The 24545-nt window shown below is 46.0% G+C and overlaps 2 protein-coding genes across 2 annotated transcripts; both read right to left on the bottom strand.

Moving 5' to 3' along the window:
- Window positions 1-2651: 2651 nt before the first annotated feature.
- On the bottom strand, window positions 2652-4546 carry LOC131563207 (T-cell surface glycoprotein CD1b-3-like). Its single transcript, XM_058813129.1, has 6 exons — window positions 4468-4546; window positions 3899-4156; window positions 3458-3739; window positions 3084-3368; window positions 2881-2977; window positions 2652-2712 (listed from the first exon to the last, which is right to left on the bottom strand). Exons 1-6 carry the CDS (start codon window positions 4544-4546, stop codon window positions 2652-2654), a joined length of 1062 nt encoding a protein of 353 aa, XP_058669112.1.
- A 3904-nt stretch (window positions 4547-8450) lies between these two features.
- On the bottom strand, window positions 8451-23531 carry MAJIN (membrane anchored junction protein). Its single transcript, XM_058813155.1, has 10 exons — window positions 23431-23531; window positions 23095-23140; window positions 21740-21815; window positions 17739-17864; window positions 16391-16422; window positions 15488-15597; window positions 12409-12463; window positions 9533-9605; window positions 9283-9427; window positions 8451-8496 (listed from the first exon to the last, which is right to left on the bottom strand). The coding sequence occupies exons 1-10, from the start codon at window positions 23529-23531 to the stop codon at window positions 8451-8453; spliced, it is 810 nt and encodes a 269-aa protein (XP_058669138.1).
- Window positions 23532-24545: the final 1014 nt, after the last annotated feature.

Raw genomic sequence — 24545 nt, 5'->3', positions numbered from 1 at the left:
TTTCCAATCGACTCCTCCTCTCAACTCCTCCCCTCAACATGCAGTTTCTCTTCCCCTCTTTTGGGTAGTGCCTGCACTGGGGGCAAAGGCAGAACCAAAACCACAAGCAAGGGCAAGTTTGAGGAGTTCAGCTCAGTAGTGTCCAAACACTGAATATTTTGTTTCCATGGAGCTTTTGAATACTTTGGTCCCAGAGAGAAGTAGGGATGCTGTGGTGGTCTGGTAGGCCCAGAAATGACACCAACTTCCCCAGCAGCATGACGCAGGGGATGTCCAGCTATGCCACCACAAGGTCCACATCCCTCCCACTAGTCCTAGACCCAGAGGAGACTGTTTGGCTGTCAGGATGGCAAAGTGCAGCCATGGGGCAGCCAGGGAGGGAAGAGACAAGGGGGCTTTTGTTTTTGCAGTCCTGTGAGGTGATCACTTGTGCCCATGGCTTCCCCTGAGACGACTGCTGGTCACTTCTTGCTGAGCAGCTGAGGCCATACGCAGCCCTTTGTCCTGTGAGTTGCCTGAGTTGCTCTTAGGACAGGAGCAGGCACCTGGCTTGTGTGGGTGGTCACAATGTGTCCAGCCCCCACAGAAATTCCTTCCATGTCTCCCACTCTCTCAGTGGATCTGCTTTACAGTTCTGCTTTAGCCCTTCCACTTCTCTATTGAATGTACTTCTCATGTCAGGAGTTTTTTTCACTTCCTTTTTTGCTCACAACTTCTTCCTCCTTCATATTTTCACTTTTCTGGTCTGAAAATGACCCAAGGAGACAGGGGACTCACTGTAGGTCCACACAGTCTGTTGGTCCTCAGAGTCCTCTCAAGGGACCATGGTCCTCAGAGTCACACCCAGGTTACCACTGGACTCCACAGTTTCCTCAGCTGACATCAGTTGGTCCTTACAGTCCTCTGAAGTGATTACTGGTCCTCACTTCCCTCCTGCCCTAGAGCACTATTGGACTTTGAGGTTCTCATGTGGCCACTGGTCCTCAAAGACGCCACAGGTGACATTGGTCCTTGCAATCTCCCCTGAGGTGAAGGCTGTAAGCCCCCCAAGCTGGGCCTGGGGGAGTTGGAGTGGAGGGAACAGGGATGCAGTGCCTCTGGGTGCCATACTGGGTGTGTGGGTGATCGGCAGCAACCACTGCACTGGGCTGTGATGGGGTGCCTTAAGAGCCTTCTAAAAATGCCTGGATGGGATGTGTTATTGTAAGGTCTCTTAGGGGATGTGAGCAAACACTTGCAGACACCCCTCTGGTACCAGCTGTTTGTGGGTGTGGAACTGTAGGGTCTCTTGGGAGGTCAGTCACATGAACAGATTTCCTCAACAGGTTTCCTGACTGGCTGCACCTATCTCCAGGTCTGCCTGGTATCATGAGTGCTGCAGGATGTTCCACTCTGCTTGGGAGAGGAATTGCCCCATTTGCCCTGTGGGTGCCAAGGCCACAGGGAGGCATGCCCACACCTAAGTGTTTCATCTGCCTGTCCCAAGTCAGCAGGAGCTGGGAGAGGCTTGGTGTCACTCCTCTTTCAGTGAGTTCCTTGAGCCATGTGATGCCAGCAGGTGACACTGGCTGCTAGGGAAACACAGTACTTACCCTAGCATTGTTGTTTCCAGGTTCTGGCCAGGGCGGAACAAACACCATTGGATTTGTGATGGATATGGCCACAAGACAGCCAGGTTTTCTGGCTTGCCATTGCTGCCAGACTTATCCTGGGAAACTGCAGGAAGTTGTCCAGTGAAACCAAACCTTTTGAAGCTACATGTTCAAGTTGATTGGGAGCATGAACTACATGCCTTCCTGTGTGTGTGTGAACTCTGCTATGTTTCATGGGACATGGGCTTCTTTTTTTCTCCTTTATTGGGAGCCTTGGGGATACTTTACTGCCATGTGCACAGTTGTTTATTTCCATGCAATATCTGAGAACATGTTCATATATGCACGGGCACACATGTACTGTTTTTCCCCTATGCCTTGGTGCTTCCTGCAATTTAGTGCCTATAATTCAGCGGTGTTTCAACTTGCATACATGGCTGATCAAAACCTCTCCAAGCCCATTCAACTGCTAAGGAAAGGCAGATTTTACTTAGTGAAAATATGAATGGTTTATTTTCGTTTCATACACATATGCAGCTCCCACACATTACATCAGAGTTTCAGTATTACTCAGCACTTTGTAAAGCCATTTCTGACCAAGTTCTGTTAGTCTATGTGGAACAGTTCAGTCTCAGCACAAATATTTCTGGGATATGGCTAATAAAAGCAATTTTTAGGAAAAAAAATTACCAGAAAGTGACAGTAGAAGGGGACATCTTTCCACCTTCTGACAAAAGTGTTACTGAAGCAGAACCAGGAGGATTTGCCATTGGGTATTGAGGTGCCCTACAGCATCAGTGGGTGGACTGGCCAGTGCCACAAGCGAAGAGACCATCATGTGTAACAAGGGAGGAAGTCACAGATGTGCACTTACATCTGTTTAGAAAATTCAGGTGAGTCAAAAGCTCAGATTTCTCTTGCCAGGTTTCTTTTGTGCATCTCTGAATCAAGTTAGTCTTGCAATTGGCAATGCCCAAAACTTAGGTAAAGCAGAAAAAGGTAGTTCTGGTTACTCTGTAGGCCGTGGGAGGGAATGGGAACTGTTAGCTCTCTTCTGAGCTAAGCTTCTTTGCTCAGGATGGAGTTCCTGGACTCTGATTCCTCCATCTGCTGGTGCTTTCTGAAACAAGAGGGAGATGGGTGGATGTTGCATGGCAGAGACCTTGTGGGAGTGCAGACAGCATCTGCCAGGATCCAAGCAAGAGCTTTGCTGCTCAGTGCAGAAATCCCCACAGCATTCCTTTCTCTCCTCTCTCAATGCCACTCCATGGGGAAGACAGGGACTGACCTTTGTCTCCACACCCAAAGCACCGACATGGCAGCTACAGCCATGGCTGCAAGCAGCCCGGCCATGAGCCCTGTGATCAGCACCACTTCTGAGTTCCCTGGGAAACATAAGGAGAAGCTGCCATGAGCTTTCTGGGGTTTGCTCCATCTTGTGGTGCAGGGTGGCTCAGGACCCCCATCTCATCCCCCACGGGTGGCACCTACCCCATGGGATGAGAAGGCTGCGGGTGCCCAGGCTGTGGTGGCGCACACGGCAGACATAGCTGTGCCCATCGCGGGGGGCCACGGCCAGGACGCTGCGGAGCTGGTAGGTGAGGTCAGCGTTGGGCAGGACGGTGCTGGTGTTGAGCGCCGGGCCCGGAGGCACCTCCTGGCCATCCCGCAGCCAGGCCACGCTGATGGGACGGGGGTAGAAGCCAGTGACATGGCAAACAAGCAGCAGCTGGTCTAGGCTGGGGGTGCGGGCGAAGACCGTGGCCACAGGCAGCTCTGGGGAGTGAGAGCAAAGGGGTGGGGCACAGCTGGGCCCCAGTGTGGGGGCCTGTGGGCTGGCTGTTGCAGGGTCAGGGTGGTCTCACCTTGTCTCTCCACAGCTGCCCTCCCATAGTGCAGCAACATCTCCATGTCATCGACACAAGTATAATTGAAAAGAGTTTCCACCAGCTCACTCAAGGCGGTGTAGTTCTGGAGAAAGGACTGGACATACTGTGACAACTCGGTGTCCTGGTAGAGGGTCCAGGTGAAATTCTTTGTGTCGAAGCTGAGGAAATCCTGACCATTGTAACCCACATAGCCAAAGGCCAGGGAGGTTCTGTTGGGGTACAGCGTGCAGCCTGCTGTGCACTGAACAACAAAGGGGTCTGGCGGGGCAAAGAGGAGAGAGAGGTTGCGTGAGGGGCTGGGATTTCCTTCCTCTAGACATGGTCATTGTCTCCTATACAGCACCAGCACTATCAGATCCTTCCCCACCTCCCAGCTGCTTTTCAAGAAAGGGGATGAAGTGAAAACCGAGCACTCACAGGGGATGTCCTTTTGCGTGGCCCCTTCATTGATTAGATGGTTGAACTGCTGCAAATAGATCTTAAGCAGGTTTTCAATGGTGTCCCAGTCAGCACGGGGAAGGGCTGGGCGCACCCAGGGCTGGCAGAAGCGGATGGACCATGTGTGTTTATCAAGAGAACCAAGTTCGATGTCTTCCAGCAGGCCCAGCCCCTCTGTGTCCGCAAATGAGGTGTTTTGGAAGGTAGTAGTCTGGAGCAGCCGGACAGTGAAGGTCCCTGCATGAGACAAGGGTTGACAGGGATGGGACTGGGAAAAGAGGGCTGAGGAAAGTGGAGGAACTGAGGGATGGGTCCTTGATGTTGCAGGGATCTGTGGGTTCCGCATAAGCCCCTTACAGCATTTGCAGCCCCAGTTCCCATCTTCTGCACCCACCTGGGGTGGCTGCATCCCTGCTGGGGAGGAGGTGTGAAGCCAGGGGACAAGGAGGAGTGAGGAAGCAAGTGCCCAAGGTGGGTGTGAAGCAAGAAGCCTCTCCCCTGTGGAGTCCCATGGAGGTAGATGTGTATGAGCCAGGGGTCCCACTTACCCTCCAGGTTTGCCCATGTCTCAGAGAAGAAGAAGAGGTAGAGGAGGAGGGAGAGAAGGCAGCAGCAAGGGGACTGCATGATTTCAGCAGCGAGGCCCAGAGTGTGCAGCAGTCAGTGCAGCAGCAGGAAGAATAGGTTGTTGAGAGATGTGGCCTCAGATGTCTCCTCAGGCTGGCTCTGCATGGGCAGCTCTGCTGGTGCTAATGGCCCTGGCAGCCAATGGGGCTGGCACTGAGGTTTAGGGGAGGGCTCTGAGGTTCCCACTTGGAGTGAGCTGGGGCATCTTGAGTATGGCTGTGAGTGCTAGGAGAATTTGATTGAGAGCAAAGTTGTTCTATTGCATGCAGGAGCAGTCCCTCATGGCTGCAGCAGCACCTTGACAATCAGGGTGATGTGGGTGAACTGAATCCTCTGTTCTACCTCCCTTTCAGGTCAGTGTGTCTCTTGTCCATGTGCTGCATCCATTGCCCTTTACTTATGTCTGGCATATCTGGCCCTGCATAGAACAGACGTTGCCACCTGCTCTGCACTGCCAGGTGGGTTCACAACAACATGGCTGTTTTTCTCACAGGGCAGGCAAGCCCTATTCTGACCCCAGGGCCTCATGCCCGGGCTCTCTGTGCCCCAAGGCTGTGCACTGGTCCCATGCCTCTTTGTCACCTCCCAACCATCCCACAGCCAGGCCACTCTGATGGGCCACAGGTATATAAGCCAGTGATGTGGCAAACCTGCAGGAGAACTGGGCCATGGCCTTGGAAAGCTCAGAGGGATAAGAGAGTGAAGGAGAAAAGTTGATGGTTATATGCCTTGACCCCTCAGCACTGCTGGTCTCATCCTGGGGAAGGGACTTCCCAGAGTTGAGGCAATGAGCACTTCCAGCCTGGATCACAGCTGTGGGGTCAGGGATGGCTGAGGAAGCAGTTCTCCAGGAGCTCTTTTTGGGGTGCAAGAAGTGAAGGGAGTGGAGCAGCTATAGTGTGGTGGTCCCCAAGGGGACTGCTGGCCCTGGAAAGGACTGTTTCCCACTGACAGTCATCAGACTCCTGGAGCAGTGGCAGTGGCAGGATCTTCAAGCTGGGATGAGGATGGGACCCCACCATCAAGCCCATTCCAGGGAGTTGCAGTGGATATGCAGCTTCCCCATTTCCACAGAGCTCTATCCAATGCCATGGGATCTGGGAATTGCCTCTTTGTTTCCCTGCACCTCACAGTGTAGGGGAGCCTGAAGTCTGCCCTAAATGCCCCAGCAGGGGACGGTCTGAGGATTGGCTGCAGCCTGGCAACTCCCCTTTCCTTCCCACCAGCTTTGGTGAGGAATCCAGTCCCCCTCCCCAAGAGCCCCCTGTGCATGGAAACAAAAATGGTGGGAGCCATGCCCCTGCTCTGTCCAAATTGGCAGCAGTGTCCAGTGCTGGAGGGACAATGTGGTGACCAGAGCCAGCCTCTCCCCACAATCCCATACTCACTGCTCCTCCCTCACCTGCAGTTTCTCTCCCCCTTTCCTAGGGGTGCCCATGTAGAGGGTGAAGGCAGAGCTACAACCATAGCCAAGGGGAAGTCTGAGGTGGGGTGCCCTGATAACAACCAAACACAGCAGAGGTATCCATGTTGGTATGTGACCCATCCAAGCACAACTGGGATCAGGTGTCACTGTTCCATGTCACCATTTTTGGTGTCTCCAGCTGTAGGGACATGGGGAAGGCCCATATGTGGATGCTGCAGGATGAGCTCCAGCACCCCATGACACTGAGTCAGATATGGGGACAAAGGGACACCGAACTCCTTCCCTTCCATGGAGCTGTCCCAGAGAGAAGTAGGGATGCTGTGGTGGTCTGGTAGGCCCAGAAATGACACCAACTTCCCCAGCAGCATGACGCAGGGGATGTCCAGCTATGCCACCACAAGGTCCACATCCCTCCCACTAGTCCTAGACCCAGAGGAGACTGTTTGGCTGTCAGGATGGCAAAGTGCAGCCATGGGGCAGCCAGGGAGGGAAGAGACAAGGGGGCTTTTGTTTCTGCAGTCCTGTGAGGTGATCACTTGTGCCCATGGCTTCCCCTGAGATGACTGCGGGTCACTTCTTGCTGAGCAGCTGAGGCCATACGCAGCCCTCTGTCCTGTGCAGGTGCATGTGACAAAACTCAAATAACATGCAGCCCCCTATACCTCAAGATGAGGTCCAGAGTACATAATCCTCTTATATCTACTCATATTTCATTTCTCCTTACTGGTGGAAATAATCACTAGATACAAAATTGCCAAATGCCACAAACTCCACAGAAACAAAGACAAACCCAAAACAGAGGGTACTCTCCCCTTTCAAGATGGCATCTGCCACAGACGACCATGTTTGGGGAGACAAAGGGAAAATGCAGTCAGCCTTCCTCCCTGCTTATCTCTCCAACAGCAAAAGTGGCTGGCACTTTCCGCAGGTGATACTTAGCAAACAGCTACAACTCATGGAGAGACTTTGCCACACGGGCAGAGGACAGCAAGGCAAAGCAAGGCAAAGCAAAGCAGCTGGGCTGGGTGACTTGGTGCCTTTTTGCCTCAGCGGGGCACTGCTGGGAAGCTGTGGGCAACTTAGGCTGGAGCAGGGCCACTCTGTTCCTTATGCACAGCGCCGCTGACAGGCACTCCTGGAATTTGCCTTGAGGCAGGCCAAGATGCAAGAGAGGAACAAAAGGGAGGGGGAAAAAGAAAAGCCCCAAAGATTCTGCCTTGAGCAAAGATAACAAGGCAAGAAAGGTCTGCCTGAGAGACCCCTGACTTTGAAAAGGGGTCTTTGCACCTTGCATGTCAACTTTCATCCGTGGCACTGGATCTTAAAGAGACAGTAATAAGTTTGGGCACAGATAGATATGGACTACAATAGCATCTTGGGTTACCCAGGAAACATGCTTATTTGAAGTGAGCCAATCTTCCTTCCTGCCCTTTCCCAGGCTCAGCTTGCCCTCAGACTTCTCTCCTCCTGTTCATTACAGCTGAAAGTCATACTCCATGCCATTACCCAAGTGCAGGGTACAGAGTCTGTGTACAGTGTAGGGGCTCTTGCTTTGCCTGTGCTCCCACCTGGCTTCTCTGCAGACTGCAGTCCCTTAAGGGGTGGGAGGGGGTGGCCCTGGCTGGCAGGTGACCCCCCCATCCTGCTGCCCACTCCCACTCCCTCAGGGGGACAGGAGAGAGACTCACAAAGGCATGAGAAAACACTCATAGGTCAAGACACAGATGGTTTAACAAGGGAAAGAAGCTCTCTCAGGAAACACTTCCTCATATCATACTGTGGCCAAGGATGGCAGGAAACTCTGGGGACCATTGAGCCCAAGCCCTTCTCCAAGCAGAGTCACCTATAGCCCAGCTCAGGAGGTCATTCAAGAATGATAGATAATTAAAAAAGCATAAGCATGGCAACAAAAAACTGCCTGAGCGTGGCCTTGGCATGTCTGAAATCTTCAATTCCAACCTCATCCCATTACAATTTGAATGCATAAGTAAATGCAAAGTGTAGTGTAGTGGCAATATCTAATGCAAAATGTTTAATTTTGACCCTTTTACAGCTGTGAAGCATAGTACTAATGTCCATCTAATACTAGAAACCTCTGCTGCTTCTTTGAGGGAAAGAGTATCTTCTACATGGGTAAGTCTGATTAAAATAACACACAGTTCCAAATTGATGCTTGTTTTATTAGAATACCAGATAACATGAAATTCACAATTTATGACACTTAAGCATCAAAATCCTAAAGTTTCTTGCTTTATTCCAAAACCTCTAAGATGTGAAGAAAAACCCAACATGTTGTTCTAACCCAACATCTTCAGAATGTTACTTTGAAAACATTAGCAAAGTAGAATTTAATTTAAAACATTTAATAGCTGAGATAAGCAATGCTTGGAGAAAGGTTTAAAATGCTTACAGAAGAAACAGTGCAACCCAATATTCATACTACAAGTCTACCTTTCCACAACAATTAGTACTTCCAGGTCAGTTTTTTCCACCAAAAAGATGTTGTAGTGGCGAAAAGATGATGCTGGGGAAACAGTAACAACAAGAAGAGCACGTTAGACTTAAAATACTTCTTTGAATATCGGGAAAAAAGCTGATTTCTGTGCAGAAGGATAAAATACTAGTACATAACAATACAGAGGGAAACTGAAAAAAAAACAGAGGAAACATTGAATAAGTTGTGCACTAATGGTCTGGTCTTGGTCATTAAAGGAATGGCACACTTTACAATTAACAAGGAGTTTTATTTTTGAAAAAAACCCCCAAAAACCAGCAGCTGCCAATATCCACCTGGTTCTGTGCAGTGATGGCTGGCACTCACAGGATCCAGCCTCAGCCGCATGAGAGAACTCCTTTGGCCAGCCAGCAGATGTCTGAACAGTGACACTGATTTCCATTTAAAATGGTGCCTTTGGGAATCAAAGTCCAGATTTGTTCAATGGCCAAATAAAGGTCACATGCAGCTTCATGGGGCTGACAATCTGTCCAGGAAGACCCTTTTAGTTGGCACTTGCAGCTGAGAAAAGCCACTTTGTATAATGGCTGTGATGGAGATTCAGTCACCCTCTCTCATCAGGAGTTTTTCCCAAAGACAGCTCAGAAGAGGAACATTTAGTGGTAATACTGCCCCTTAGCATGAGATAAAATGACATCCCTTTTTTTTTGCCTTGGGAGACTTTGGTTTAACCACAGAAAAAATGTCTCCGTCCTTCAAAATTATGGAGAACAACCTGGCACTGCCAGAATCAGACTTTAACACAGCCTTGGACAGAGCCAGGACTGCCTCTGCTCATCAGTGTAGGATTAGTACCTTCTCCAGAACTGTGAGAGACCTCTTCCTTTTGACTTCATGTTTCCTTTCTTTCCTGTTTGGTCCATTTGCTGCAGCAGCTGCACTGCACCCTCAGCCTGACTGACTGCTCTTTTTTGTTCAAGGGCAAATTCCACAGGCCCGCCTGTAAGAAACAGCAGCAAGAACAAAACCACAACCTCACTCTCTACACACTCCCTGTGTATCCAGGGCAATGAAACTCAGTGGAAACCAGGAATTCCTTACTCACAGAAACTCAGTTGGTCACAGTCTTTAGTAAGGGATGCTGTGCTGAACTCAAGCTCATTTGCTTTGGAGGAATTCTAAAAGGAAAAGTAACCCAAGAACTATTACACAATACTAAGTTCTATTGTACAGAGATTTTTGTTAGCTTGCTTCCTAAAAGTATTAAAAAGCAAGGTTTAAGTCTTTGTTGTGTGGTTTCATTTGGGGATTTTTTTCTGTTACAATGAGGACTTTCTTCACCAAGGCATTTTTACACATACTTCACCAGGACATTATATAAAGCTGTAATTTATTTAGAAGATTTTAGCATACCAGATAGTGAACTAATAGTAGCTATGGAATAGGCAGAGATTTCAAAAAACACGAACAGAAGAGCTGTGGGAAACGACAGCCCCTGGACAGTGCAGGCCCCTGGAAATTCATCCTTCTAGGACATGGTCCCGGGACACAGACTTAATTCAGAAGGGTCAAAAATGAAAAGTTCCAGAAGCAAGAGGTGGGCCAGGAGTACCCATTAGGAAAGTGATCAACAGCACAAAGTACCACACAAAACAAAATAAGCATATAGAAACATAGCAAAATCAGCAAGTAAGCTTCTAAAAGAGAGTAAACCCTAAAACAACGACAGGTCCTAATGGTGTTTCCCTTGCACTAATCTCAGAACCATTTTGGTTGGAAAAGCTTTTTAAGATTGAGTCCAGCTGCTAACCCGCCATTGACAAGGCCATCACTAAACCATGTCCCCAAATGCCACATCTCAGCTCAAGTTAACACAAAATTCCAAGCCTCTGATGGCCTGAGATCTTTGCAGTTTAGTCTGAGAGCATTAATGAAGTTAGGAAAATTCTCTGGAGTGACAGGCTGAGTCTCTTTATTTGACTCTCACTAGTGCACTGTGTAAGTGAAAAGACATGCAGGTTTGACCACATTCATCCTGACCAGATGTCACCATCACAGGCCTGGGAGACATTTGGATGACAGCTGAAAATGCGGTCTATTGAACAGTCATGTGCCTGTGGAAATTCTTTGCTCCTCATTCCAAACCCAACATCCCTAAGTCGATCCCACACATACTACGTAGACAGATTTCCTTCCTGTTTAATGAAACCCTTCCCTTTTTGAGAAGCATTATGAAATAACAGGTGGATTTGAAACCAAAGCCATACACTGTTGATAAACTGAGAAGAAGCCTTGGAAGAACAACAAGAAAAACTCCAACAAAGTATAGGAGCTACTGACATGTTTTTATCCTAAACCTAATCTTTCTTCTCATCCTGAATTAAAAGAAAAAAACCAAACAAAACCCAAATGGAAAGCGTGTCACAGAAATGTTTGGCTTTCATCTTCTAAAAATGCGTGTTAGGACTTAAGAAGAGGACTTCTGCCCACGATTTCACACAGTACTTGTGACACCTGATCTGGTGTTTATCAACAGAACAGTCTGTGTCCAGACAACCCTCTCAGTTTAACAGTGCCTTAACTAGTGCAATTTCGAGGACAAGTCATGATGTCACAAGCAGCTGTTCCAGAGAAGGTTCTTTTCACCTGGATTGGTATTTACTGAGTTATTTTTATCACAGTCCCAGTTTACCTGGAAAGTGCTCATGACATGCCCTCCCACATTAGTTAACACAAGAAGAACTTAGCGTAATGTCTGCCAACTATCATACTGTTTCTCAGAGTCCAAGCTGCTAACCTGGAGCTCCAGCATTCAAGGACTCTAATGTCTTGAAAACTGTATAAACAACAGAGGAATACTGACGACATTGATTATATCAAAGTGGAGAACAAAAGAAGCATCTTTCAGAAAATGATCCTTATCTCACCAACAGTGTTTGCAGTACCTGAGGAAAGAAGCCAGAGAGGGCATGTGTAGAGACCTGTCACTTATACTGCAGAGATAAGCAGAGGGGGGGTGGGAAAAGGGATACAAGTTTTACAGACAAATAAACCTGCTTTTTTTAGGTAAGTTACTCTTTACTGAATGCTCCCAATGAGTTATTAGTCAGTCTTCTTCCTATCCTGCAAATCCAACAAACCTGTCAAAAAACCCTGTTCTAAAATAATGTATTGGGCTTCTTTTGTGAGCAAACCCAAGAGAAATGTGTTTGCCTCCTTGAAAAAAATTCTCTTCCAAAAAGCTAGAGAGGGGGAAAAAGCCAGAAAGGTGATAGTGTAGTAGGGATTTGAATTAAATTTAGAATGGGTATCCAGAAAATATATGAAGTGCATTTGGGAGGATGTGCAACATCTAGGAGGACACAGGTGTTAGGGTGTGACTAAGAGCAGTTCTATCTGAGCAGGCTTGGAGCCTGTGGGCTAGAAGAAAAAGAATCTTCTCCTCCTAACAAGGTCTTTGGAGAACACAGAGCAACAGCCAATCCCTCCGGAACAATCCTGTCATGAATCTGCCTTCTGGTGACATAGTGAGAAAAGGCATGGCACTGTTTCAGGAACAGGGTGATGCCTGCACAGCCATCAGCAGAGAGAGGGACACTGGTGGGGAGTGGCACATGGTCACAGCAACGCCAGTGACAAGATGCCAGCACTCACTGTGGGCCCTTTGTGGAGTTCTCCATAAAGGGGCATGTGAGATGACAGAGGACTGGAGTCCTGGAGAGTAGGCAGGGCATCCCTCAGGCTCACCTCTCAGAGGCTGAGCTTACCCCCGTGCTTGTAGCTTGACAATCAGAAAAGTTTGCGTAATCGCAAAAAAAATATAACTCATACCTTTGTTAAGTCTCGTGAGGAGTCAAAAATGATGAGGGCGATGCAGGGAAAAAGGGGACAAATTACCTGCAGGCATTTTTATGCTTGCCACTGTAAGAGTCCAGGACTAAAGAGGTGATGTTGTTTCTTTCTGAATTTTCTGTAGCTTACCTTTTCAAATCCTTGCTCTGCTTTACTCATGTGGTGAACACAGTCAGCTCCAGTTCTAAAGAAAAGTAAGTAAAAACTGAGTTTACAAAAAGGAAGCAGCCACTCCAAGTACTTCACTAGAAAAAAGGACTTTAGTAGACTCTACTCAACAAGATATATACCCTTAATCTATATTTGTACTCATGTTTCAAAGTCTTCCTTAAAAATGAAAATATGCACTCATTCTGTTTTTCTACTGTTGGGAAGGATGAAAGTTTGACAAGAAAATCTCATAGACATGTATGCTTGGCAGAAAGATTTTTAAATGTAGAGTCTGATGAAGGAATAGAGATGGAAGCAAATTTTGATATAGAAGAAAAGAATTGCTGAGCCAGTCTTACTGGATAAACAAGAAGGCAAAGCGGTTAGTCAGAAGGGGTTTTTATGACTTAGAGCAAAGGATAAACCCACCTCAAACAAGAAGATCTTTTTACCAAGCAGAAAGATAGCACAGGCAAACAAGTCAGCAAAGCTGCAAGTAGAAAAAAGGTCTCAGAATTTTCCACTGCAAGAAAACTGAAAAACAACTTCTAGCTTAAACTGTAATGTACTAACTTTTAGTGATTGGAGAATAGTAACATGAATATGGTAATTACAGTAGTTATGATAGGCTATAGATAATAGTTAAGGTATAGATTGGTTCTACTGTACTAAGATGCTAAGCAAAGAAGAGTATATAACACAATGTAAGCAAAACCAAAGGGTCTCCAGGCCTGCCTGTAGGCACAGGCTCTGTCACCCACAATCTTGGACTGCTGTAACGTCTTGGATGGAATAAACTGCATTTTGGAGAGCTGCCTGGAGTCCCACATCTCTCATTTAGGCTCTTACATTCTACGATGACAAACAAGCAGTTAAAGAGAAAAAGCGTTACATGAAAAGGGGGATGAGCAGAGAGTTGAGAAAGCTTGTGAATCCTACAAGGTTACAAGGGCAGGTAGTAAAGAACCACAGAAAGATCTTGCAAGACTTGGTCATGGGGCATTAAAATGGCAGAGGAAACTCCATATGGGGAAGTATGAAGGGATGCATGTGCAGAAAAACCACCCTGGCTTCACTTGAGGTGATCAGAATCACTGGGAGTGCCACTTGGAGATTCTGATTTCTCAACACTCAGTAGCACCCCAAGAAAATCCAAATCCCCCAAGACAATTTAGGAGCAAAAGAGATTGTCCAGAAAGAAGAGAAGACAGAGAGCTGGTCTCATTGCAGCAGACACGCTCCTTCCTGGGGCAGGGAAGATGCTCAGCCTGAATGAGCTCTTCAATCTAACAGTCTAACTGGAAAAAATGACAGAAGGCTTGAAGCCAATTTGATTTTGAATTCAAGCATACACTTAAGAATTACGGATTGTTCTAATCATAACTGCTGTGGCAAGATTCAGGACCTAAAGTGAACTGCCAGACTGGATCATGAAACAGCCCTTTTTGATCTTGTATTTTATTAAACTACAACTTGTGTCTTTGGCTAAAAGAAATAAAATTCTGAATCCTGGGCTCATTCCTCCCTCATATTCAACTGTTGTACTGTGAGTAGAAACAGGCCAGGGGGATGGGGGTGGGATTAAAGGAGTACATTTGCATGAGCAGGAAAAGAACTGGCTTCAGACTTTGTTAATATCTCTGCATGAAACACACTTGGGAATTGGGTAGGATATAAGCACCAAGGTAGATGATTGGATATAGTCTGTACATGGGAGGGGAAAGGTGCGCACTGATGGATCCAGGACTGTTTGCCACAAACTTGTGAGGATTCAGCATAGGTATAGATTTTCTTCTTTTAAAACAATACACTCTAAGAAGAAAGAAGTCTGCCAGCCTGTAAGTAACACTGGATATCTGAGAGGTAGTCAAGAACTAAGCACAAGGTTCACCAAGAGCCAGCCCTGTACCCTCATGCAGAAGAGTGATTCAGCTGAGCTGACTGATTCACCCTGAGCTGAATTAGGCAGAGCTCTGCCAAACCACTGCCCTCAAGCAGTGATCTCTCCCCTCTGCTCAAGGCTGCTGAGGCCCCTCTGCCCCAGTATGGACTGAAAGCCCCAGCACATGAGTGGGATTCACAGCAAAGGGCCACATGCAAACATGATGATGGGATTGGGGAATTTTTTTTCAAGTGGAGAAGCTTTAAGAGACGAGGCTGTTTAGCCTGGAGAAGGCTTGGATGGGATCTTACCAATGTACACCTGATGGGAGGAAATGAAGAACAGAGAGCCAGACTCTCCTCAACCTTCTTGTCTTGTGGCAGGACAAGAGGTAAATGGCACAGACTGCAAAACATGAAATTAAATTTGAACACAAGAAAAACCTTTTTCACTGGAATTGTGGTCATACACTGCAAGTGGCTCTCCACAGTTGTGGTGGTTCCACCCTCACAGTCTACTCAAGACCTGAGGGAACTTGCTTTGGGTGACCTTGCTTGAGCAGAAGGGGTCTGAACCTTGATATCAAAGGACCTGTCCAACCTCAACCATTCTGTAAAATCCAGTGATAGAGATCTACTTGGAAATCACCATGAGAAGTTTAGCTACTGAAGAAATATGGTGAAGTTGTGTGAGAATACTCACACAATGCATGCAATTTCGTGAGACTTTAAAGCACTTGGAAAAGAGCAAGTTCCAAGGTGTTGCCATCAGCCTCAAGCCAAGAGGGCAGCATTTATTAGCTGGCTCAATGGAGCAGGCTGGGAGGCAGGTGGAAAACTGCTTCCAGTTCTTCCCTTGCTGTCCTGAACTCAGGTGTGTAAGCCAGTGCACTGCTCTGTCTGGCCGCTGAGCTATCACCTCACTGTGACTCAAAAGGTGATGTGAACACAGGGGAGTTAAACAGGCAGAGCTCTGGTCAATAGTACGGGAACTTGGAAAGTATGGGACCGCTTTTTTCCCAATATGAGCAAAGATGCTTAGATTCTGTTAGCCAAGGAAGAAAAGGAAGAAGGAAAATGGGGCAAAGGATTGCACAGAAATGAAGCATGAAGAAGGTACAAGAGACATTAAGAATATTAGTATGTGTCCTGGGAGACTCTTTTGCAGTCAACTTACCTGTCCATACAGGACTGTGGGCATGAGGTATCATCTCTGATTTCCACTCTTCTCCTCTTCACTGCTTCTTTCATTGCAGTACTTTCTGACATTTCATTTCTTTTCTTGACCTTCAAAGGATTGCAAGTTTGGTATTGGTAACAATTGATTTTGACTTTTCTATTTTAAAACAAAATTCCTAGTTGAAGTACATTCATATTTTGCAAAAATTGTTCCTGCTTATACTCTGAAAACAAATAAAAAAAAGGATTCAAGACTAAAACAAGCACTGGGAGGTCAGCCAGAGAATTATGCTCAATAGTTTTAAACAAAGTATTTCTTTCTAGGGACATCCTATTTCGTCCATTTTCAGAGGACTGCCAAGGAATGTAAATAGCAGGAATGCAGAGATAGAAAAAAATTCTTTAGGGGAATTTGGACACTTCCTTGGGGGAATTTGGATTTGAATTATTCTTCATTAATTCACTTCAGACACTTACCTATATTGAAAACAATTCTATCCTGAACTCTCATTACACAAAAACTTCTCAAATAAGCATAACTTTCCTGTTTATGACACATTACCTAGGGAACTACTTAATTACTCAGAAATATCAACCTCACAGATTCTTCCAGTGATGAAAACACTGGACAGCTCACTCAGTCAGGCTTGCAGAAAATCCGTAGAACTGAAGGCAGCAGGCTCTTAGGTCCTGATACAGGACTGCTTTCCAAGCTCAGCAGAACTGTCAGAAGAATGTCTCTCCCCTTAGTTCTGCATGAGAATTCGGTGCCACTTTACACTGCCTGACTAACTCCTAGTGGCAGGAGAACTCCAGCATTGCCTAAAGGCATAGATTCTGTTTCTCAAGAATACTTAGAACATAAATTAAACAACAAAATAAAACCAAATGCACAACTTACAAGCTCATCACTGCCCTTGTTTACTTCTTTACCTGCAACAGAAGTATAAAACTTGGTGAATATTTGGACTCAACTTTCTTTAACCAACTGAAAAGTATATTTTTGCACTGCAATTTCTCTTCCAGGAGCAAGATAAACTACTGTGAAACAGTCTGGACCTGCATATGATACACTGAAATAGAAAATGTTCAAATACAGCTCTTTCTGTACTGAAATTCCTGGCTATGAACACCAGATATCATTGGGATGGGACAACTGCTTGTCTTAAAGAAGTCAAAGGTATCTTCAGAAGAGAAGGGTCTGAAAAACAGTTAGCATCTCGCTGTGCTTTGGGCACCAGATGGAAGATGAAAGGACATCTGGATCACAGCCTCTAGAGAATACCGGCCAGCTGTAGGATGTATGGGATTCACACATATTTCCCTGAAGAAAAATCCCCACCAAGAGAAATGTGAGATGTCAAGTCTGAAAGTAACAGTGCCTTACACTGCTCCTAATTTTAGAATAGCAATGCTGTACAACTATCTGGATAAGGCAATTAAATACTGCAGCAGATGTGCAGGGAAGTGAGTGAACTCTCCATGGTTAGAAGTCTTTACATCCAGACATGGTACGTTTGATAGGAAATGCAAATAGGCGAGACTAAGAAAGTTGGCCATCTTATAAAGATCCCATTATCTGCTAGGCAGTCATTAAAGAAAAACAGTAAGTTTTTCCAGAGACTGGTAATCACAACAGGAAACACTTTAAATACTCAGTTTTCACATCAGGGGAGTTTTAATGTAGAGTCCCACAGAGTCCTTAGCTGTGGCTTGAGGTTGTTCAGAAAATTCATAGAAAACGTGGAAACTGAGACACTGTTGAGGTGAAAATGTTGGCTAATTGTATAAAAGATATTATTAACATGATTACTATAATTTGTTTTTTACAAAAATCTATTATTTCTTTAGGAACATAGCAACAAAGAGTGTGATTTTCTTTGTCAACAAATGTAGTCATGCACAAGGAAGAAAAACATGTGTCCCATATACATTTATGTGCTGGCTCCAGACCACTGACTGACATAAAAAAATGAAGGTTGGGAGCCACCGGGCATAGCTTCACGAAAATACCAGCTAAAGAGTCACCAGTGGTTGGAAAGACAAAGGGGAATTCAGGGAATTTTAGACAAGCAATATGAGACAGTAAGGAACACCCTCTTAAGCACTATTTCAAACTCATGGTACAGGCATCCCACATGCAGTTTTGCTCTCTCCGATTCAGATACAGTGACAAAGGAAAAGAGAAAAGCAAGACATAGATCATAGATGTTTACAGAAATTACCCAAACATAATCACAGTGACTTACCACAAGATATATTTTGCTGAAATGAGTTCAATTCTAGATACAACGTACAAATGTAGGGATAAGGCATGAGATGGACATTCTCATGTTTGAATTTCATTTTTGATACTCGCTCCCATTTACTCAAATCTGAGAAGAATGGTAAGACCAAAAAACACAACACTAACATTTCAAGGAAACATGAATCCTGAAAATGTCTTCTAAAGCTTCAGAAATCACAGCACACTGTACATGTGCACAAGGGAGCAAATACAACCTATTCTACGAACTTGTGAAACTGTACTAGTAACACACTACAGGAAACACTTATACATTTTTATTTATCCACACTGTCCCATCAGTCACCTGTATTAATAGTGTTCTGTTCCCTTAACTGTGCTTGCCTTCAGTACTGACACCCTCCTGAAAAAGCTAACCCACGGCCTTCCAAACCTATAAATAAAAAAAAAAAAAACCCTTCAACAGTCTTTCTAATTAAAAAGGAATTATTTTAAAATTTTATTTAAAAATTAAAAAGGATTTGGATTCATAGAAGCAGCATGTCCTGGTTTGAAAAGGAAGTGAGTTTTTCAGGATGCTGTGGTCAGACCAATAGGTGCTCAGATTTGAACACTGGCACCTGGTGTGGCCACTGAGGACATGGATACGCCTCTGAGAACACAGGGGGTTAAAAGCAGAGAACTCAGGGGGAAGCTCTCTTGGGTTCCGTCCATGAAGGAGGTCAGAGCTGTCCTGCCTGGCTGCGGGCTGGGAGGGAGAGGGGAAGCCATGTGGCCGGGTGAGGTGAGCCGGGCCTTGGACTGAGAAGGGAGGTGATGGTCCCTGAAGGATGGAAGGGTGGAGGAGCACTGAGAGACATTGGGCAGCCCCTCCCCTCCCCCAAGAGAGAGAGAGAGACAGAGCCAGTGCCTGTGCGTGTGCCAGCTTGAAATTTGATAGCATGGCCAGCTGAGAAGGAAAAGGGGGGGGTACAGCAAGATGGTGCCTGGCAGGGCAGCGTGGGAGTTCTGGACAGGCAGAGCCTGAGATTTTTAACCCTTTTCTTGGGTGATGGAAACCTGCAAAGGCTGATCCTCCTGGAGTTGAATGAGAAGAGAGATAGAGATGAGATAAGAGGAAATGGGCCAATGTGATGCAAGTTTATGCAAGTGAAAGATGTCCAAGAGAAGTTGAGAAGAATCCTAGGTGGGAGGAGATGATAGAGTGGCCTTTGGCTGGACTTGTATAGCCATGGATAGAACCATTTTTCCTGTGAGACAGAGACTGCATTTAGCAGGAGGCAATGGCTTGGAACCAAGAGAGTGCAGTGATGTTATATGAAGGAGTGCATGAACAGAGACGATGGGTGAGGAGGGTGGTGGTGTTCTCCATCTTCAGGGAAGAAGATCTCTGTTCTCGAGACCCCCTTGGCCCCACGGGGTGAAATTTGGGGGGGACAGGTGTCCCAAAAGTGAGGGACTGTGCTTTTTGGAATTGGGCAAAGCATCCTCAAAAGGGGAACCCTAAAAGCAGCTCTGGTCTGAGTGCAGTGGTGAGAGCACTGGGCATGGAAGGAAGGTGTCACAATGGCAGATGATCTTCAGGTGGTGCCACGTGTGACATGGAAACACAAGAGGTCTCGAATGTGTGTCCAGGGGAAGCCTATGGTACAAGAGGGACTCCTCTCTCCTTGATGAACCAAGAATTATCTAAAGGGTGGTGATGGACTGAGAGTTGGTGATCTGAGGGGTACTAACGGAATTGAGAATCCAAGGTTCTGTACTACTGTAATGTATTGGAAATTTGGTGGGGGGAGGAGGAATGTTTTTAGAGGGTTTTCATTCTGAGTTCTGTGTGTGGTTTTTTTTATATATAGCTGTAGGTTAATACAGTTTTTTTTCTTTATTTCTAAGTTGGAGCCTGCTTTGCTGTATTCCTGGTCACATCTCACAGCAGACACCAGGGAGAATATATTTTCATGGGGGCACTGGCATTGCGCCAGCGTCAAACCATGACACAGCATCATTAAATTTACTTCACAGTTCAAAACAGGGGAAAAAGATAATTGACGTGACAGCCATTCCTTCATGTGAGTGCAGTTCTGACATGCAGGAGCTTCTGCTTGGAAGGTCAAATGGTGCTGGACATAAGTCTCCTTACACACCTCTGATCTCAGGGTGAAATGAATACTGTTAGTCCTCATTTGCTAGGAGAAACTAATGTCTTGGGGACAGAAGACGATGAAACATTGATACAATCAGTTCCTTTCAGGACTGAAACTGCCTGACTTTTAGCTTGAGGGACTCATCATTGGGGATTAACAAAGACACTGTCACTCTACAGAGAGGAGCCCGACACACCAACTGTCAGACAACCCCTCATGCCAGGCCTCTGAGCTCATAGTTCTCTTCCAGGCCCAGTGCTGGCCGAGCATGTAGATGGACTTACAAGTTCTAGAAATACAAGTTTGTAAAGCAAACACTCTTCAATACACAGACAGAACTGGTTGAGCTTTAGACCAAACTAATAAAGTTGGTTGGATTGGGTGTCTTCTGTATAATGACGCTCTTGCCTACCTTATCTTCTTGACTCTAACATAAGTAAGTTGCTGTCATATGTACCTGCTTTGGACAGAGAAAAAGGATGGCCTCATTTCTCATTCCATTATGCCTGCTATTAGGAGGCATAATGCAGTCTTCTAAGACAGGAGGGGAATGCCTCAGAGGTTTTCATTACTCCAGGGCACTCAGAATCACAGGAAGTGATGCCAGATCTGATCCAAAAATGGACACACCTTTAGGACTGGAAAACACTAACATTTAACTGGATTACTTTTCTCTTCAACAAAAGTCTCAGGAGAGTAAATTCTCAACCTAATACACAACAGCAACTACAAGAGAAATACTAACAGTTACCATCTCTTTTATCAAATGATTGTCATTTTAAATCAAAAATCTGCAGAATATGTAGCAGACACGACTAAATTCTGTCCAGTTGCCCAAGCCAGAAGAAAAAAAATGAAGGCCACTTATGTATTCTGATGATAGAACACCTAGAAAGAGGAGAGCCTGTAGTACAGCCACTAGCTAGAATAATCCAATCTCAAATGCCTCAGCACTTCTGTATCAAAAGTGAAATCCTGGGAAACTACACTCCTCAAAACCTGTGCTTCTATATCACTATGCTGTGCAATTGCACACAGCTTTTACAGCACTGTCTGTGGACAGCAGGCCAGACTGACAGCAGCTCAATGCCTCTGCAAACTTTAGGGAAGACAGAAAAGATCTGTTGACTGGTCCCATAGGGGTGAGAGGCATGAGTGCAGTAAAGCGAATACTGTGCCAATGACATTTGCTTCACAATTGTTTCTAGGCTTCAAGGACTGAAGAGAGAACCAGGATAACTGGATGACAATCCTGCAGGCTTTGTGTGTTTAAAAGCCTGTCTGGACTTCCAATTATCTTAGCTCAACTACTGCTTCTTGTAAAGCTCACTCTGTGAGGTACTTTTTGCTTTTCTCAGCCATCTCTGTGGAGACATGAGTGCAGATTCACACTTGCTCCAATCCACCATCCCCAAAGGCTCATGGTGGTTTAACCTTGAGGGACCTAATAAAAACAAATATGTGAGTTTCCCTGCTCATGAGCCAGCATTGCTGGGCCTGTAAGGAGTGTTTTACATTCCACGAACCTTTGGGAACAATGCACCGGCTGTGCTTCTGAGCACATGAGATGTGCTTCCTGGCACTTTATATATACCTTTGTTTGCTCTGGCTAAACCTGATTTGGAACACAGGGCTGTTTGGATGAAAACACTGCAAAACACTCTTGTCGCATCAGTTCTCTGGTGAAGGCAACAGCTGAGGTGCTCACAATACCTTCAGCCAATGTCAAACTGCAAAGATTGAAGTAGTACTACTCCAGCTAAAGAACTACACACTCCTACATATAAATGTTGACTTATGCAATGCCCAAAAGATACAAGCCATTGAATCTTTTTTTTTATGAGTAGGACAGAAAGGATACATGGAAAGACGGTGAAGTGGTCTGTAGAAAATGGATGTAAATCATCAAGATTTCCAAGGATTACTCGAATCACTTCCTGGAGAGGCCAAAAAATAAACAAAGGAAAAATATTAAAAACATAGTGACAATTCCACTGTCAAGTACACTTTCAAGATTTGGGGAAAAATTAACATTACTTTACAGTTTGCATGAATTGTGGAAGACCAGGTTCTAGATATTCTGCCTTTCTTCCTCCCCTTCTTCTCCCCACTCCCTCTTGCCATTTTAGAGTGTACTACACTGACAGACTCATAGAAATTTAGGTGAATGAGTACCTTAATCTTGAATTAACATAGAAGAATTACTATGGAAAATGGGGGTGTGCTTTTAAATTTAAGGAGTGTAATTTAATTTTTCCAGCAAAACACACACAGCATTTACCTACTCCTCTTTCTCTGAATATTGACCCAAATCAGTTATAAGGCAAATGCAGTTAAGCCCCAACAAACTCCTCTACAAACACAAAACATTTTCTAGTAATACCTTTCAACATTTTCAAAAGTGAAAAAAATTGTACTTCTTCATATAAATTAAAATCAGCACATTTCCTTCATTAAGGTTTTCAATGTCATTACTTTACTTTGAAGTTTTTTAGAAATTAAGTAATAGGGAGGAGCATTTTTAAGCAGGCAGTATATTTGTTTCAATTTCTTAGAAATGGCAGGGGCCTTCTTCTGTGTCAGGAAGAAGATGACAACAACACAACTCATCCATTGTAACCATCAGTTTGTGCTTGGACACAAAGCAATGGCATCATTAAAAGAACACTCATTGGTTCAACAGTTGCAAGGAAAGCATATGCAATTTAGCATTTGATTAGCCTCCATCGAGTCAGCTCACCATACTGCCACAGCTCCTGAAAAACCAAGAGGGATTAACAGCTAAGTCAAGTCTGACAACTTGAAAGTTTCGAGGTTGAGACTGAAATCCTGGGAAAGAGCTCATGCAAGAATGACTCTGAAGAGGAATAAGACAGGAATTGGGTGCGACTAGCTCATGAAAGAGGAGTTTCCCTTTGTCCAATTTCAACAGTCAGTAGCTTCTTTGGAATATTTCAAACAAAAGCATGACTCTCCTACACTAAATTTTGCCTGTTAAGGAACATTTTTCATTTGTGTGTTTGTTTTTGGTTTTTGTTTTTTTGTTTTTTTTTTTTTTTTTTATGGTCAGATTCTCCAGGGAAGTTTCCCCTATGTTCCCCATTGCTCACACTTGAAATGCTGCATTTGACAAAATGTTCTCAGTCCTGTAACAACCATATTATTTGTTTAGACTAACACCCATCTGAAGTCCTATGGACCTGCCTCAGCTCCTACCTCCGACTCCTTGGCAGCGCTTTCAGTGAGACTGAGATTGGGAGAGCTGTGAAACAAAGAGAGAATTGGAACCATCCCAGTCAAAATGCAATGAAGTTACATTTCAAGTAAGAGTTTAAACAGAAACAAAACATAATTTCCACTGAACAGGAAAAAATACTTAGTGGGCAGATTAATTCCTAACCTATTACTCTTAAAAAACATCCCTTGTGAACAAGGATTGTTCCGTGTGACCCTTCTATCCACTTGCGTTTTGTTTTTTAAGGTTGTGTATTAACTCACTGCCACATGCAGCCAACAAACAGCAGACTGACTTCTTGGCTTTAACACACATACCTGTTGAAGTTGCCATACCGGATTTTAAATTTGTACACATGCCTGCCAGCATGAAGAAATCTTGTTTCGGGCAATGGATAGGTGAATGGTTTCAACGACATCTCTCTCTCTCTCCCTGAACGCCAGACTAGGAAAGCAGGAGAGTCAAAAGTTAATTCCTAAAACCCCTCACCACATCTCTTTCTGTCGTATGGAAAGATTATATGCAGTTTTTCTTCCAGGGGACATTTGCAGAGAGAACTCTCCTACCAGTCAGCAAACGGCTGATCTGAGTGTCCCGTGTCAATAGCGCTGTGTTTTTGAGCAGGATACGAGGACAGGCCTAGAGCAGACGGTCACTTCGTCTTCAGCTGCACTGCCCTGCAATTGCCTCTGCCGAGGTCCCTGAAGCTCTACGGGACTCGTGCTACGGGGATGGCAAGCGTCCTTTCCTCCCCCCGCGCCCGCCCCCGACTCCTCCGCGGAGCCCTGTGGGGCCCGTGACCGGCACCGGATGCGAAGGAAGCCGCGGATCCTGGCTACCCCCGAGAGTCCGGCCCGCAAGAACTCATTGCTCTCCACTCCCACCGCACGTCCCCGGTGCCCCCAACCACTGCAGCAGCAGCGAGCAGTGCCCGGCCGCCCCCGGAGTGGGGCGGAGAGCCCAGGCCCTCTGGTGCAAGGCCTGGCCCTGCTGCGGACGCCGGCACAGCGTCTGGCCTGCCAGACGCGACATACCGCCGCCTTTCCCGAGTCGGGGGCGGCCTGAAAGGCCTCCGGACAGCTCCAACGCCTACCGGCCACCCTCCGCTCCACGTCCAGTGGTCCCACTGTGCCCACTGTGCCCACCAAGCCCTCACCTCGCGGGGCCGAGCCGGGGCTGCGGTGCCAAGCGGTGCCGAGCACAGCCAAACCGATCCAAATGGAGCCGAACCAATGAGAGCCTAGCCGAACCTAGTGGAGCACAACCGAACAGAGCCAAATGGAGACGAACCAAGACCAGCCCAGCCGAGCCCGGCCTAATCCCGCCGAGCCCAGTTGAGTCCAGCTGCAGATAAGGAGAGGAGGCATGGCCCAGAACGGGTCCGCAGCTCTGCAGCCCCTTTCCTCGGAGGGGTAGCGGGACCGGACATCCT

This window comes from Ammospiza caudacuta, chromosome 12 (assembly GCF_027887145.1).
Source record: "Ammospiza caudacuta isolate bAmmCau1 chromosome 12, bAmmCau1.pri, whole genome shotgun sequence".
In the NCBI taxonomy this organism is placed as follows: Eukaryota; Metazoa; Chordata; class Aves; order Passeriformes; family Passerellidae; genus Ammospiza; species Ammospiza caudacuta.
This window is presented reverse-complemented; position numbering and strand designations above follow the sequence as displayed.

Coding starts and splice junctions, on each gene's coding strand:
- LOC131563207 (XM_058813129.1), bottom strand. CDS start 4,546: ATGCAGTCCCCTTGCTGCTGCCTTCTCTCCCTCCTCCTCTACCTCTTC. Junction 2,978..3,083: donor CAGCCTTCTCATCCCATGGG/GTAGGTGCCACC, acceptor TATGTTTCCCAG/GGAACTCAGAAGTGGTGCTG. Junction 2,713..2,880: donor CTTTGGGTGTGGAGACAAAG/GTCAGTCCCTGT, acceptor CTCTTGTTTCAG/AAAGCACCAGCAGATGGAGG.
- MAJIN (XM_058813155.1), bottom strand. CDS start 23,531: ATGTCGTTGAAACCATTCACCTATCCATTGCCCGAAACAAGATTTCTT. Junction 16,423..17,738: donor TCAGCAAAATATATCTTGTG/GTAAGTCACTGT, acceptor CTTCTGTTGCAG/GTAAAGAAGTAAACAAGGGC. Junction 12,464..15,487: donor CCACAGTCCTGTATGGACAG/GTAAGTTGACTG, acceptor ACTTTTCTTTAG/AACTGGAGCTGACTGTGTTC.